At 41.5% G+C, this 16,563-nt stretch overlaps 1 protein-coding gene across 1 annotated transcript in view; it reads left to right on the forward strand.

The window, feature by feature from the left end:
* MNAT1 (MNAT1 component of CDK activating kinase) overlaps positions 1 to 16,563 on the forward strand; it is a 118,238-nt gene that overhangs the window by 26,677 nt on the left and 74,998 nt on the right. The window contains 3 exon segments of the mRNA XM_050336272.1: positions 8,462 to 8,496; positions 8,499 to 8,613; positions 10,293 to 10,366. Of these exon segments, the coding sequence (XP_050192229.1) occupies positions 8,462 to 8,496; positions 8,499 to 8,613; positions 10,293 to 10,366 (224 nt within the window).

Here is a 16,563-nt window from a genome sequence, read left to right on the forward strand (position 1 = left end):
CCCATGGTGACTTTGTGACTTGTGTAGAGTGCGTGAATTTTCGTTCAGTTGTGTTGCCTTCTGTTTCTGTCGTGGAAGGACTTGGCTGTAAAATAATCTTGTGCGCTTTGTTTAAAGTATTCTGAAATAATATGTCCTGTTCTTTTGGTTCTCTTATTTTTAGCAGTCCTGAAAAATACTACTCATATCTGTCCACTACCCCAACTGTCATTGCATTCCTTGTGTTCTAACTGGGCTTCCATTCACCTTTTTAGAGGTGTGTTGATCAAGCAACTTTAGGGTTACCCTGCAATAATGATCAACACTTCATGTTCTCTCTCCTTATACTTTTGGATCAAGCTGAAGTAGCTGAGTATGTCACAAAAGCTTTGTAAGAGGGAAGGGAAGGAGAAAAGTTAATAAACAGCATAGGGTGCTGTTGACTCAGAGATTGGGAAGAGGAACAAGCAGCTTTTTATGCCCTCCCACCCAGTGGCTATCCCTTGGATCTCAGTTCAGGGATCTTGTTCAGACTGTGACCTGCCTGTGTGGTGAACCCAATGGGAAAGTTTGCCTGGCTGAAAAATAACCCAGAAAGTAACCCAAAGAATAACCATGTGGCTACACAAATGTTGTTCTGGCCTGTGGGAGAGGACAGCAGGGCAAGGACAATGCACAGCAGTGCGAAGGCAGGTTACAGCAGATCCTCTGCCATTGGTGCTGACTTAACGTGTAGGGATACAGTTTTGGGTAGAGTTTGGGTACAGTTCCTAGGCTGCATCTATAAACTCAAGGTTGTTGGGACTTCTGCTGCTCATCAGTGGGAGCTGGTGTCTTAACCTTTGAGTTCGATCACTGGTTTCTGACAAATTCAGTTGATTTTATTGTATCATAAGGCAAGATTTATGCAGGAGCTCCCACTTTGTCATGGCAACTTGTTCTTTCAGTCTTTTCTAGCCAAGCAAGCTCAGTGATAGAGAGGACATCACTTTGTGACATTTTGCTTTTTTGGCACTGACAGGGGTTTCAGAGCTGTCCAGGACATGGATGGTGCAGTGACTGCCCCAGTAGGCTCTTCCTTTCAGTCGTTTTTAATTGTGTGTACATACACCCCCAACTGTGTCTGTGTTTGAATAGCTTAAGGAAACTGGACTGTGTACTTTCTATGCTTTCAGTGAAACACAAGCCTCTGCTCTTGGCAGAAATTTGGCTTGGTTCCTCCCAAAAGCCATGAGAGATGAACCAACATATGCAGATCATTCAACAGGTATGTTTGCGAGAGACGGGTCAAGATCTTGATTTTTGAGAGAGTTTTAAACCTTTGCAGGTGTCCCACTGGGACCCCAAACCACTGTTGTTTTTATGGAAAACCTTGGTCATATGCCTGGTTCTCTTACAGATGTGTCTTATCAACTTTATCTTCTTACTTTCTGAGGTTAGGAATGAAATATGGGAGTGTCTTGTGACAAGCCTTCAGTAATGTGGTCAAGATATCCCATCATGCCACAAATACCTTGTAGAGTTTTTCCCCTTTTACCATATAGCTGCATTTCCTTGTCTTATTCCCATGTGCTGTTCCCATTGTAAATGCATTGAGAGTACAGGACAGAAAGTGAAAGCCTTGTTTTGGATCAAGTAAAAGTTTCTTTCGTGACTCTTTTGGGTCCCCAAAGCATTTATTTTCCATTGTCTGTGTTTTTTTTTTTTTTTTTTTCCCCAGTGTGTGATTTCTTGTGTGTGCAGGTGTTTGGTGCAACTGAGTCAGGGAATGCTTAGAGCACTTCAGCAGTAAGACCTGTCAGCCCTGGTGTAGGACTTTCTCACGGGGCAGCACATGGATACAGAAGGAGAAGGGAGCAAAGTGTCTTTGGTGGAGTTCCGTGTGAGATCTCAAACTTATTAACCATAAGTATGTTTGTCTTGAGACAATGGGCAACGTTGAGCTGGATCATGTCTCAAAAAGTGCAGTTTCTGTGATTTAGACAGATGGGAAATTTCGTAATTGCCTCCTAAGTTCAGGTGTGCTGTGGGCAGCTGCTGATCCTCATAGCTACCCAAGCTGGTGTTTGCTGAGAATTTGCAGAGTTCTCATTGAAGGAGAATGAAGCATAATAGAAGGGCTATTGACACTGTTGAATTATTATTTTAGTGCATGTGTTTGCCCAGTAGAACATAATGGGTTTGGAGTAGTTGTTCTGGTACATTGGGTAAATTCTGGGTCGGTTTTGGTGTGCCTGATCATTGTGAAAGCACTTATTTCTCAATGCCACACAGCTGCTCTTCAAGTGTCAAGTACTGGCCTGTTGTTTGGCCAAACTGACATAATGGTGCTGTAAGACATGTTTTTATGATTGTGTCCTTAATTGACTAGGCACTGGTATCTCATAAATACTCACTTTTATTTAAATACCTATAGAAATATTTTGTCTATGCTGTCCAGAGTTAATACCATAAAAGGTTTAATTTTCTTTTTTCAAGTTGAAACAAAAGGCTCATCTGTACTGGATAAATGTGAGTTAAGTTTCAGCTTACTTCAAACCCTCTTGTCAGGTCCAAGCCACTTGAAATGGTTTTGTAGTGAGATGTTGAAACACAATGGGTGGTGGAAATATTTCTGTTTGTTATTAATTGAATCCATATGTCTTTTTTTTTTTCCTTAAAATGCCAGTCAGTCAAGGCTGTAGTTCAACCACTACCTGGTCTGCTTTCTCTCTGGTGAGTGCAGCTGAGATGAACGGGTCTGTAGAGCAGTGTATGTACATGGGTGTTTGGAAAATAGGGTTAACTGTGGCTGTCTCCTAAATTTTTGAGATGTCTGGGCTCATTTAACCTCCTCCTTTCTGCAGTACGGAGCAGAACTCGTCTGACAGAACAAAAATGAAGCAGAAGTGTGTGCATGCGTCCTTTTCCCAAAAGATATAAATAGTCTAAAAGGAGGACTGTGTGCTCAGCAGCTTGGCAGATGACGCTGGGAATTGACATAACGCAGATATAAGGAGAGTACTGGACTCTCTTTTTGGTTTTGCTTTGTTGCTTAGAGGAGGGGGTTTCAGATCAGCTCTCTGGAGTCTTGATCCTTCTGAAAAAAAATGAAATGTTGGCGAAGTAATCTCTGAGATTTTGTGTTGCAGTGCGTATGACTGTGGGCTGAAGAGAAGGGAGCTGCAGACAACTGCAGATAGCTTATCAGCCGTGTTTAAAACCCCAAAATTCATATCTACTGAGTGATAGTTTTGGTTTCTGCCAGAAAGCTGAGATGTGTGTTGTTGCCATAATGAGCCGTAGTCTCTATGTGGCACATGGGCTGCTTGTGAGACCTGTTGGTTTACTAGTTGAAGATAAGACCCTCTGTGGGTTTTTCGACCAGGTGAGGTTTTGAGAGCATTCTGGAGGTGTCTACATATAAGGTGAGAACAGCAAGATCCCCATGGGTAGGACTTCACAGAATCTGAACAGGGACCAGGGCAAGAGTACTTGGTATCACCTCCCAACTCCCTCTTGTGTTTGGCAGTCAGAGAAGAGATGGCCCAAAACACATAGCCAGCAGCTTCTGCAAGTGCTTGAATAAGGATTTATGAATTCCTGAGGCTGAGGTGTGAAAAGGAAGAGACTTATTTTTGTCCCTAATTCCATACTCACATGGGAACTCCTGATCTCATAAACTCCTTTATTCTGATGCTCTTGGAAGCACTTGATGTCACTGCAGTCACTCATCTTTCTCTTCCCTCTGCTTTTGATCCCTAAGCTGTAACATGGAAGAAAATTGGTTTTGCTCAGTTGTTCTGGATTTTTTGAATCACAGGGATCATCATTGCTTCAGACTCCAGGAAGAACCTGCCTTCTAGGCTATGCCTCTCAGTCCATCAGCCCAGAAAATAAACCTGCACTGGCCAACTGCAAATAGTTGATGAGCTCTTGGCTATGTAGCAGAAACCACTGTGGGTTAGGAGGATTTGTTAAATGTACTGAAGGTTGTGAAATAAACAGGTTTGGCAGCTGCTCCCTCCAAATTGGGCCGTTCTTGTCTCAGTTCAAGAATCTCTGTAGGAGAACATGAAATTGTCTAACCCAAGCTAAGCAAAAAGCCTGGGAATGTTTCTAGAAGCATCTTTGATTTAAAAATCTAGATGTCGTTCTATAGGCTTTCTCATGTGTGTGTTTTCTGTTGGTTTTCAATGTTTCCTCACCATAAATCAAGTCATTCCATTTCTGTAAGTAAATTTCCCTCTGACTTCAGAATTGAGGAACAGTGAAAACACATAGTTTTTGCTGATTCTTTCCACTCCACTTGTTTGTGGTTCAAGTCTTGGCTATATGTTGAAGACTATTATTATTTTTTAATCTAAACTGGTTTTTCCATAGTGGAGAGGATTATTTGTTTTGTGAGTTACTTAACAGAAACGTCTTGGTTATAAAAGCTGAAGACAAAGGGACTTAGAGATTCTAAATATTTGATACTGTTTAATGAGTATATCTACTAAAAACAGGCTTTGTAAAGAAGGGTAGTAACTCATTCTGTAATATTCCTGGTCAACAGCAAAAACCATAAAGATTTTTTTTTTTGTCCTGAAATGATTAATGGCTGCGTATCTAAAACCCTGCAAATTTTTGTAATACTCAGCAGAATCTACAATTTTATAAGAGAATATATTGTACTCTGCTGCTTGTGAAAATAGCTCTTCCTCTATTCTGTTTTGTTTGCTCCCTTGCCAGCCAAGCTAGAAAAGGGAGCAGCACCAACGAGCTATGCGAATTTTGTGAGCCATTTTCATCTGTTCAGTGTCCCAGAGGTTTGATTCCTTATCTGCCATCATCCCTTCACGAAGGGAATGTGTGCATGTGTGGGGAGTGCAGGATTGGGCACAAATCTTGTAACCTTTGAAGGCACGCTGTCCAAAACAAACACTTAGTTCCAGTAAGTGCAATTTAGCTGATAAATATCTTAACAGTTTTCTGGAGGGGACCCTCTGCTTGTTTACCAAAAGCGTTTTTAGTGCAATCCTGGTCCTGAAGTCCATGAACATTGACATGAGGGCATGTAGTGCTGTTTCTGCATTGGTGGTGCCAAACCATCTAGATACTTTATTGTTTGCTTTCCTCAAAAATGTGGTGTTGTTCTGGACTGCTTAGAGACCGAGCCTTTTGTTTTTTATTTCATGGGATGAAAGAGAAGAACAAGACAGATCAAACCAGTGTCCATGGAAATGAGAATGAGCATACTGATATTTATTATCCTGGTGTCGAAAACCAGGATACTTTATTGTTCCTGGAGGTGTTGTGATGGCTTTTGTTGGTGGCATGACTAGTAGTCTTCCCTGTCTCTGTGCATGTGTAACTCCTTGGATGTTTTCTATTGATATCTTCATCCTGATTATCCATTATTCAGGATACAAACTCAAATCCAAAAGGTAATGAAATGTCTTAGTGTATGAAGTAGAATACTGATGACAGGGACTGGGCGTCCTTGGTGTGAAGAGGGGAATCAGCAACACCACACACTGAGTGTTTTAGATCTCATGTGAAGCTCTTGTCTTCAGACATACTCAGTATTGAACCAATAGATAGACCTGATTTTTAAGCATCAACATTTGTTGTGCATATGAAAAATGGCCAATTTAAGGCTTCTAATTTAAAAAAAACTTGTGGCCTTCTGTTTTGGCCCTGATTTGAAGGTGAATTAATCAAGTGTTTTGGTGTTTGGCTCATTTGGGGATAGCACATGCTGGGCAATGAAAAGTGCACTGGAGGATGTCCTGCTTCCATAGTCAACTGTCTTTACACTAAGGCCTATCTGGAAGAGTTGGACTTGCAAAGAAATGGAAGGACCTCCCAAATTGCTGTGGTCTGTGTTCCATGAGGAGTCTGTAATACCAGTTGTGGTGCTAGGCTGCCCCTCTGCTGCCCAGGATGTCTGGCTGTTTTTTGAGTTGGGTACCTTTGGTGAAGCCACAGAAATTGCTGCATATCTTGAATAAAAAAATAAACCACAGACAAAAAAGAAACACCACCAAAAAACCAAAACATGCTGTATTTTTAAATTTTACAGTGCAAGATAAATTTTTTTCCAGTCACATTTTGAAATCTGTATTTCAAGACATGAAATAATTCATTAAACCCACCTTTGCAGAAGTCTACCTTCCTGTTGTTGGCCTATGCTCTGACTTTCATGGTCTGCAGCGAAACCAAAAGGAACTCTGGGATTTGGGAAATGGCTTTTTTCCTTCCTCAAGGATCAGATGGAAATGTGTGACCAAACGTTGCCATCGCTGGCAGAGTGGCTGCGGTTTGTGGGGGCAAGAATGAACAGCCTGGAAGGAAACTTGGGATCTAACTGTGTATATTAAAGCTATCCGGAGATGGAGAGGAGGCAGGATATGGACACAGTCCAGGTCTGCCCTTGACTTGTCCCACATAGCCCCCTTTGAATTCAGAAGGAATTATCTACAAATAAATATAAGGGTGGATGTGCGTGAGTGAGCGAGAATGTGATCACCTGATGTGGGATTCCCATAGTGAGGTGTTGACTCATCTTTTCATGTATGGAAAGCTATTTTCCAGCCCTAGAAACAGTGGTTTCAGTTTGGGAAGGCATTGAAGCACTTGTATGAAGTGCTTTTCCAAGAAGGGATTGTTTCCATAGTCAAGTCCTGTGTAAACTTGAAATGTTGATTTAGGGAAGGGGGGAGTGAAGTAATTTCAGGTACTGCTGTCAATGTTTGGAGCCCCTGTTCTGTTGGTCCTTAGGCACTACCATGACAAAAAACCAGTGCAGACACCTGCACTTGGATACACCTGCCTGGTTCTGTAGCTTTACACTCCTTTTTCTATAATGTAGGAAAGAGGAGGTGTAGGGGTTTCTCTGAGCAGTGGCTGCTTCATTGAGAGAGACACATAAACAGCACGAGCTGCCAAAATGAAGGAGACAGTGAAACTGTCCTTATGTTGGGCCCTTGCATGCACGGACAGGCTGAGGGAAGAAGGAGAGAACCTTTTGCCTGCCTTGCCTGCTTTAGTATTGCTTCTTCTGTAGTGGGAACCTAAATTGTTTTCTTTATATTCATTATACTAATTTTTCATTATTCTCTTGAGCCTGTGTCCCAGCAATGTGTGAATTTCAGGCCTAGTGTGCCAAAAAAGTTTGATCTTTCCTTTCCCAGATCACTCGTGTTTATAAATACACTTTGTTTTCTGACTAAAGGAATTCTGGAGCAGGAAAATGCCCAGCTAAATTCAAGGTCTACTCCTTAACGTTGGCAGCTACAGTGCAAGATACATTTCGAAGCTGAAAATGAAAGTTCTCCTTGTGTTAACAACAACAAAAAAATGCTCTTTTTTTTTTTTTTTTTTTAAATTCTGAGATACAATTGTGTTTGTTTTGCACTTTCTAATCTTGAAAACAGAAGCTGGGTAAAACTGGTTGGCTCTCCTCAGCTCTGCCTCTGCAGGGACTGGAACCGGTTTAGCTGGGGGTAGGTCAGCAGAGTGAAAGTTTTGTTTAAGATCCTTCGCAACTGTGTCAGTGTTTCTCTTCACTTGTTTAGCTTTTGTGCTGGGTTTATGAAGGTACAACACAACTTAGCCCTTAATGTACAACTGTTTTGGCTTCATTATAGCAAAGCTATAAATAGGCGCTCCTTTGCCTCCCCAGCAGTAGGAAATGACTGCAGCAGGTGTTGTCCTCTGCTAGAAATTTGCACGTTATTACTACCCAATTTTTTTAAATTGGCTTCCTTGTTGTTAGTTCTTCCTTTATTAAATGCCAACTGACTGGTCCTCAAGCGTCACTTTAAAATAGGAAATCTTCGTTAAGACAAAAGAAATAAAAGCGGGAGGGTATTTTTGCTTTACTTCTGTGCAGCCTCCGTGTAAAGTTTATTTTATGTGCAATTTTAAAAGTATTACCAGAAGGCACAGGAAAGCTGCATAATGCTGGTTGCTGCCTGAAATGTTTTTTTGGTTCTTTTGGCTTTCCCTGGCTGGAGTTTAGCTGAGGTTTGTTATAGCAGTTCCTCTGTGGTAAACTGGTAGATGCTTGGAAGGCTGTGGGCAAGGTTTGTGTCCGTGCTTGTGCTGAGTTGTCCCTTGCACTGTGGCACCAGGAAAATAAACAGGGCTTTTCGTGCAGCAAAGGTGCTGCTTTAGAGCAAGTGAGGATATTGCAACGTGGCCCATTCAGAGTGGGTTTGATGGTGCCAATAAACAAACTTCCCCTGGACACAGACCCCATGTTGTTTGGATTAACTTTGGGTCCCAGCAAAGAGGCCGAGTTGTTTGGGCAGGGAGCAGAACTGTGTTTGTGCTGCTGAGGTTGTTTCTGTTCGGCCGCGGTGCAGAGCCCTGGCCTCCCGCCACACTTGGGTGCTGCAGGAACAGTGAAATCCAGGGGAGATGCAGGGTCCAAACAGCTAACAAAGGGGGCAATCCTGTGTTTCATTCCTATTTAACACTTATCTGCCCTTACACCCCTTCCTTTCCCCTGCAGATGCGAGAGCTGCGTGGAGCTGCTGTTTGTGAGGGGGCCGGGAACTGCCACGAGTGCGACACCCCCCTGAGGAAGAGTAACTTCAGGGTGCAGCTCTTCGAGGATCCTGCTGTCGACAAGGAAGTGGAAATTCGGAAGAAAGTGCTGAAAATGTGAGTGCCACCGGTTTGAAGAGCAGAAGGTGGAAGTATTTCAGGGATCACGATTTTAAGAAATTGACTTTTCCAGTAGTACAGAGGGGATTTTTTTTTCCCCTAAAGTCACAAACCATAAAACTTGACTCTATTTATCATGGAGGGATTTCAGAGAATCTGATTTTATGCAACAACTGAGGACTTAATTCTCAATTTAGCCTTGAGAGATTCCTGCTTAGCATTAGAAAACATTGGGTGTTTCTGTGTGGCCTCCTTTTGGCTAAGATTTGCCTCCTGAATGGAGATGATTAGATGTTGAGAAGTACAGCCGCTTTCCCTTTGAGAGGGTGAACATGGGAGCAGGGTAAGAAACAGGACCTTGATTGTTTTGTTCCCTGGGGACCTGTTCTGAGAGTTGAAGGCTGGTGCCCTTAAAAATCAAAATGGACAAAAGAGAGTTCACATTGTTTTTTAACTTCACACAGCAATTGTTAGTGGAAATACTTCCTTACAAGCCTGGTGTTACTAGCCTGTCATGCAGATTTGAAAGCTCTTGGTATTGAGATAAATGAGGTCTGAAATTGCATCTCCCTCCTTGTGGCCAAGAAACAGCATTTTATAAGGAAAATAAGGGAGCTAGTTGGTGTTTGATAGAAGAGGGTCTGGTGAAATGTAACAAACCCAGAGAGAGAGTTGTGTGTGCAAAAATGAAAGTACAGGTAAATTGTAAGCTTGGCAGCCTTTATTTGAGACTTAGTACAATACTAAATAAATCATGATGTTGCTGAGATGTGGGGAAACTGTGTTGCTGAATACCAAGATGCTGATGTGGAAAGCAATAATAATTTTGATGTTGGATTTTAAAGTCTACTAAAGTTAACAGAAGTCAAACTGGAATGAAGTCAACTGAGTTGACTAAACATGGAATGAAGTTTAGTTAGAAGAGAAAACATTGGAAAATACTTGGCCCACTTCGGTTTGCCAGATTAGTTTTTGGGAGGCAGGAAAAAATGCCTCCAAATTGGAATTTTGCCTGAGTTCTGGGAATTAGATTGTTATACTCCTGGGTGTCGTGGTCCACGGAGCAGGCAGAATCTCAGCTTTATATTTTCTTGGGAAGAAAGTCTGCACATCTTGACTTTCAGAGGCTGTCCATGTTCTAGCCAGCCGTCCCTTCATCTTTTTACTTTTTCCAGCTATGAAGAGGTGAATATGAGTCCTGGAATGGTCCATTGATATGAAATGAGATAATTGCATAGCATTTTCAGTTTGCTGCTGAAATGTGCTTTCTGTTGTTGGCACAAAGCCAAAACTCCCTTTTCTGATTCTTCTAGAAAAGCTTTTTTTTTTTTTTTTTTCTTTCTGTGGGTGTTCCTGTTGTTCTCTGCCTTTGTTAAGAGGTTGACTGGGAATGACTCTGCCTTGGCCTCTGTGCTCATGTTTACCTGTAACCCTGGAAAAGGAGTTGGCAAACAGTAGGCAAAGATAGCACTGATTTATTCCAGGCTGACTCCTTTCCTTTGGAACAAGCACTTCTGTCTCCCATGAAAGATTCTGTGTGTTGGTCAGTTTGGGAGCCCCAAAGCACATGGTTGATGAAACTAGATCAATACTTGATCAGCTTGCAGCAAGAGCCTTGTGGAATGGAAATTGCATCTTTGTGTGTTGTATAAATACTTGTTTCTCTTCTCTCAAAGATACAATAAAAGAGAGGAAGATTTTCCCACTTTAGAGGAATATAATGATTTCCTGGAAGAAATAGAAGAAATTGGTAAGTCTAAATGCTTGCATTTTTGATGTGCTGTGCTCATGAGACCATAGGCTTTTATCTTCTGACTCAGCTGCCTGGGAGAATGTCTAAGTTGAGTTTCTGTAATAGGATTTATCGTAGTATCACATTTTTACCTAATTACTTTTTTCTGCACACTTTTAATCATATTTGCTGAACTGTAGGACCTCGTTAAGTAAAACTTTTTATCTGCCAGAGAAAGACCACAATCCAAAGGGGAAGCAGTGCTTTATAGCTGGAAAAGAAAGGCTTGCAGGGTGCTGTCAGTGCTACACTGGCAAAGATTAAACAAAGAGAGGAGAAATTGAAATTTTCATTATATGCTTCCATTAGCTTTATCTACCATGACAGAAGCCATATGGTGTCTTTCATCATTTCTGCTTCTGCAAGTACAGTAGTTGAGGCTGCTTTGAAGCTGATGACCTTACATACCACTGTGGTAGCATTTTATGTTGCTGTGCAGAAGGAGAAGGTTTAGGAACAGACGTTGACTTCTTTCTCTTTGGATTAGCTGAAGCAGAACTTTGCCCTTTGGGGAAGGGACAATGTTATCAACAGAGTTTATTTTCTTCTTAGTTAGGGTGACTTGTGATTTATGGTGGACTGATGGATTTTGCTTAGAAAAACAAGGATGTGTTCAAAGGAGTGACTCCTAAATGGTTTGTTTCTTGGTTTTTATGAGCTTCTGAGGCTTTTTTTTTTTTGTCCTGGAGGAAGAAGAGGTGACTTAGAGCATGCAGGAGGGGCAGTCAATGTGATTTGAAGGAAAACATGGAGATACCACTCCCCTTCGGTTTCTCAAAGGAGCCCTTGCTCCTCTTTGCACTGTGGTGTTTTGTAGAAATGTATCCAATACACTTACTGCTGTGAGTAATGGATCGTGTTTTTGTTGGCATCAGAAGGCTGAGGCTGGAGAGCCAAATCGTGTGGCTGGGAAACACCAGTCACACTCAACACGGGTCCAAATATCTGGAGGAGAAGATGTGGGTGTAGTTCTGTTTGTGTATTTTTTTGGATGGTGTGGGGGAAGGAGGGACTGAGCAGAAAGAATGGTTGCAGAGGATCCTGGAAGAATCTGTGTGCTCATGGAAGGGAAAACAACTTCTTATTTATGTAGCATTAAATGCAGTTTCCCCACTTACTGCTGTTGCAGTTTTCAGCATCTGCAACTAGGGATTTGAAGTCTTGCCTGAAATTGCCTGAACCTCATGAATTTGTGCAGGACATTTTGATCCTTCAGCTCTTGGGATTAGGGGGTTACGTTTCAAATGATTCCAAAGTCTGCACTGGGAACTTGGTTTAGAAGCAGCAGAAATCTGAATGGTCTTGGTAACCTTGTGAAAAAGAGTGAGTTCGCCGATAATTGTGTTGGCCCTGCAAATGCATAATGAAGAAGCTTGATCGAGTCATTAGGAATTGGAGTTAGTTGCCTGAGAGGGACACCTAAAATACTAAAAGGAATAGGAAGTCTGATTAACTCTTAGTTCCTTCATGTAGCAGCCAGGGTGATGAGAGGAAAAAAGTGGTGAAGTCAGAAGGCTCTTAGTTTTCACTATCACAGGGTTCATTTGTGATCTACTAACTTCAGACAGATCCCAGAGGACAGGTTTGACACAACAATGCTACTTTAGTCAAGGGTTCAAGCCCTGTTCTCTCTCTCTGGTGACAATGCCCATTGCACACATATTGCTCTCCCTAAGTCATTCCCTGCTGTGTTCCTGGGCAGATTTCTCCACCTGGAAGTTGTCTGGTGTGGCACTGTGACTTCTTCCAATGCCTGTTGAGAATGGCATGACTGAATAATGTGTTAAGGGTGTATCTTTGACTCTGTACGGTCGCTTCACATTATACTGCAGAGAGTAGTTATTTCATTTGTGCGTGTGTGTGAATTCCCTGCTGGTTTGTGCACATGAAAAACTGGGCTGCAAGAGGGGAAGGAAAAGATATGGTTGTGCAGGGCAGTTTTACATCCTGGAGCCAGCATACAGCAGGTTGAGAGTAGCCGGTGGTGGTTGTTCAAGCTGCCAGGTTGGGAATGTTAGGGAGACAGAGAACTGGATTTCCCCCTCTCTCCCCCTGCCCCAGACTTTCAGTTTTTCTGTGGGAGAGTTGAAGTGCAGCTTCACCTTGTTTTGTCTTTGCTGGTAAGTTTTGTTTCTTGAGTTGTTGTGGGGGTTCAAAGAAAGTAATTGCTTAGCAGAGGCAAGGTGTAAGCATCCAGTGCAGGTATGCTTCATGTGACCCTGGCACGATTCAGATAGTTTTTCCAAATATTTGCAACAATTGCACTGTCTTATTCCATTGATGTGATAGGTGACCTCACTGGAAACACATTTTCTCCCTTGATATCAGCCGTGTTATACTTACAGACTTTTCCTATTTAAATGGAAGAGTTGGGTGGTACAGCAGAAGCGTGCGTGTGGGAAGGTCAAACAAACATTAGGGTAGTCACCTTTTAAGATTTGTGTTATAAAAACACATTTTTGAAGTGGTTTAGAATGTAGCCACTAAATAATGCTTTGGGCTAAAATGTGTTGTTACAAGGCTTTAAATAAAAACCACATTTTAAAGCAAGTTTTCGCCAGGAGAAAAATCAGTTGGACAATTTGAGAACACTGTAAACACAGTTTGTTGTCATTAACACTAGGAATAAAAATAAAGTGAAAGGGTTAAAACCTGCCTTTGGGAAAGGTGTGGACAACATCTATCTGAATGAGTCAGGTCTGTGCCCATTATGATGAGAGCCACAAGGTTAAAACTTAGAGTGTTGCTACAAGTTACAGTTTCTGGACATGATGCAAATTTTGCTTGTTATTTCTATAAAGTTTTCTTCTTTACCCAAAGGTTTTCTTCTTCCCCAGAGTATCTCTGTGCCCAGTTTATTTTAAACCCTGTGTGCAAGCTCTCCTGAGCAGGACCCACCTCCCAGCATGTGCCTGGCACTCTTCTCCTGGTACCTGAGTGAGGCCCGCAGGCATTACCACAACACAATTGTTAACAGTAATTATTACTTTTTAAAAACATTCAGTACATTCAACTTGGAAGGAGGCTGCTGTATCTGTGCCCTTCGGATTCCTGTATCTCCTTACTCCTCCGGGACTTCGTGCAATACCGGCTGCCTCGGGACTTGTCTCGCTTGGAACATTTATCTCAAAAGTGATCCTTGGATAGGAAGGGTTTTGGTATCTGTGATCACTTGTGGGTTGTGTTGTTTATTGTTTTGTGGTTTGTTTTTTCCTTCTGTGTGTGTGTGTGTTCTTGAGGATGGCGTTGCTGGTCCTGACAGAGGCAATTTCCCAACTGGAAACTGGGCAGTTTTATCAAAGAACCATTTCAGTCATCTTGTCTGAACAAAGATTTCACATTGTTCCAGACAAAATGGTCTCTCTTAGACTGATGGGGCTGAGTGAATTCAATAATTTATGACTAAGCTAAGGTAATTTTCTGGAAAATTATTGACCTAGTAAAAGACAACTGAGGATAAACAGAGATAATTATTAATACCTAACTAGACTTCTCTGGCTTATCTGTGGGTTTTCTTTTGCTTCTGATAATTATTTTGTTATAATCACAGAAATGTTGGTTTGGAAAGGACCTGTAATCAGCTTTTCTCCAGCTCACCCCTCTCCTACCCCTCTTAAAAGTGCAGGGACTCAGGCATCAAAGGCACCAAGAGGAGGTGCCCTGGGACTCCCTGGGCAGACTGAGGGTGTTGTTGTGTCTCCCTTCATAGCGCTCTGCCCAAGGCAGTTGCTCTTCTACCATTCCCAACCTCTGGCTGGGGTTTTATGAAGATGATTATTAAGGAGTTTTTTGTAGTGGGATGGGAGGAATGTTGTTTATATCAAACTAATGCTAATGATTTTTAGTCTGAAACTAAAATGGAGATTTTGATGGACTTAGAGTCCTTCAGTGGAGTGATACTCATTCATACTGCTATGTCTCTGGACAAATTATTGTGCCATATAATTAAAATTTTTCTCATTTTCTTTTTCTATGGCTGGGAAAATATTTTTTCATTTGTTGTAGAATTGCATAATGAATGTTGTTGTTTTGAAAAGCAGTGAAAGTCTCCCTGTAGAGGCGGAATTTCAGAAGTTGGGAGTTTTACCTAAATAGAATGAAATGTTTCAGAAAAAACACAATAGTCTTCCTGTTACACTTCAACAGATGTCTCAAGGCAAGTCATTTTATAAACCAACCAATGTGAGATGGATAAGTAGATAAATAATTGTTGCATACAAAACAGCTTCTGTTTCTTTTCCCTGAAGGGTTTCAGGCCTCTTATATCGGCTTATGCTATATTTCAACATGGACAAAAATAAGTCTGTCTTCTCTTTGAAACCTTTTCAAACCAGCCATCTGCTTTGCCACTCATATTCAGATCTACACCAATATTTTTTCAGGGTAGGTGTGGCATATGAGTTAGGGATTTTAACCCTTTCTGGTTCTTCTAGTTTTATAGGGGTTTTTTGTTGTTCTTCTGGTGTGTTTTTTTGTTTGTTTGGTTGGTTGGGGTTTTTTTTTGGTTGTTATTGTTGGGCTTTTGAAAAAGGGAAGAATTATATTTAAAATAAATTTCTGGCAAAACTCAAAGCAGACCAAATAAAAAAGTACTGCTTAGTCCTAGCTATGTAAAAGGTAAAATGTTGAGTATTAGCAACTGTGTTCTTTGGTTTGATACTTACTGGTTTTCAAATGCCAAGGAACTTGTGGAGGGGAGAACGGACAAGACAAAGAAAGAAATAATCTCTTAATTGTTTTTTTGTGGCCTAGTGCCCCTTGCAAAATGGAGTGGTCAGCTGTAATTGCAAGGATACAATGGCAAGAACTTGTTTTCTATGAATATTGATGAAAAGACGTTTGAAGCTCATGAAAGATTTATTAGAAAATATGTTGAAAGATGTTTTGGTGGCCTCTGCTAACCATGCAGTGTCAAAGGGCAGAGTTGCTTTGCTGCTGAGTGCTTACTGTGGGAGGGAAGATGCTTTTTTCATGTATTAAAGGGCAGCTGTTGACACTGATGTTGATGTCGAGACATCCTGGTTACGCTGGTCTACTTTTCCACTGGTTTACTTTTTTTTTATTTTTTACACTTTTTTACACTGTTTCAACAACTGGTTTTTTACACCCTTTTTTACAACTGTTTCAACCAAATATACCTCTTCAGTATTTTTACTGTTGAAATGTGGGCAAGCTGGTGTTGAGGAGCAGATGCTTAGGACCAAGATAACGTTCCTCATCAATGACTGTACATCAGTGTTCATTGGGACAAATCCTCTCTGGCCTTTGAGGATGCTGGAAGTTTGAATCTTTCTGATTGCTGGTGTCCCACGATATCCTTGAGTGACAGAGCAGAATCAGATGGACGGAGCAGATCTGATATGAACAGATCTGACTGTTGGGAGGGTTGTATCTGTGGTTTGGTTCCAACCACAGCAGAAAAACAGAAGGGGAAATAAATAGTCTTTCACCTTGCTGTGAGCAGAGCAATGGGCTTTTAAGGTGGCTGTGCAGGTGGCTGCTGAAGATTTCTCAAACGCTGATGAAGAAATAGATTCCTTACATGGAAATGTTACTTCCTATCAGATACCAAAATACTAATAAATACGGGAAAATGCACCCACTTTTGTAAGTAGTTCCCATTAAAGGTAGGCATTTGCACATGTTTAAAACTTGCCAGCTCTCCCTTGTATGAGTTTTAAGTCTTAAGCTTTTTGTTTTACAGACCAAATTGTGACTGGTGGAACCCATCAAAGATAGGTGAGAAAGGGGTGAAAAAACAAACCCCCAGTGTTTCAAGCAGCGGTAGTTGCAAAACAGGGATCATCAGCTTATTGCTGGATTTATTTTTAGAGAAATACTCAAGATGTTCAGGAGCCTAAAGGCAGTTTGGCATCTCATCTTGCTCCTCCTCTTGCACCTGAAGGTGGCATCTGGGCATCCTGCTAGCACAGCATGTCTCATATGCTATTTCTTTCTTGTGTCGTCATTGAAGAGTTTAGAGAGCTGATGTGTGGATTTAAGTTGTAGGAAGTGCTGACATTCCCATGCAGCTGCTGTCATTGCTGAGCCCTGGGCTGATTTTGTGCCAGCATTTTCACATGACAATTCTTCTCTGCCCTAATACTCAAATATTAAAAGTGCTTGTCAGTTGGGAGCTGTGGGCTGGAAATTTG

This window comes from Myiozetetes cayanensis, unplaced genomic scaffold, assembly GCF_022539395.1.
Source record: "Myiozetetes cayanensis isolate MyiCay16 unplaced genomic scaffold, myiCay2020 scf6-25, whole genome shotgun sequence".
Classification (NCBI taxonomy): Eukaryota; Metazoa; Chordata; class Aves; order Passeriformes; family Tyrannidae; genus Myiozetetes; species Myiozetetes cayanensis.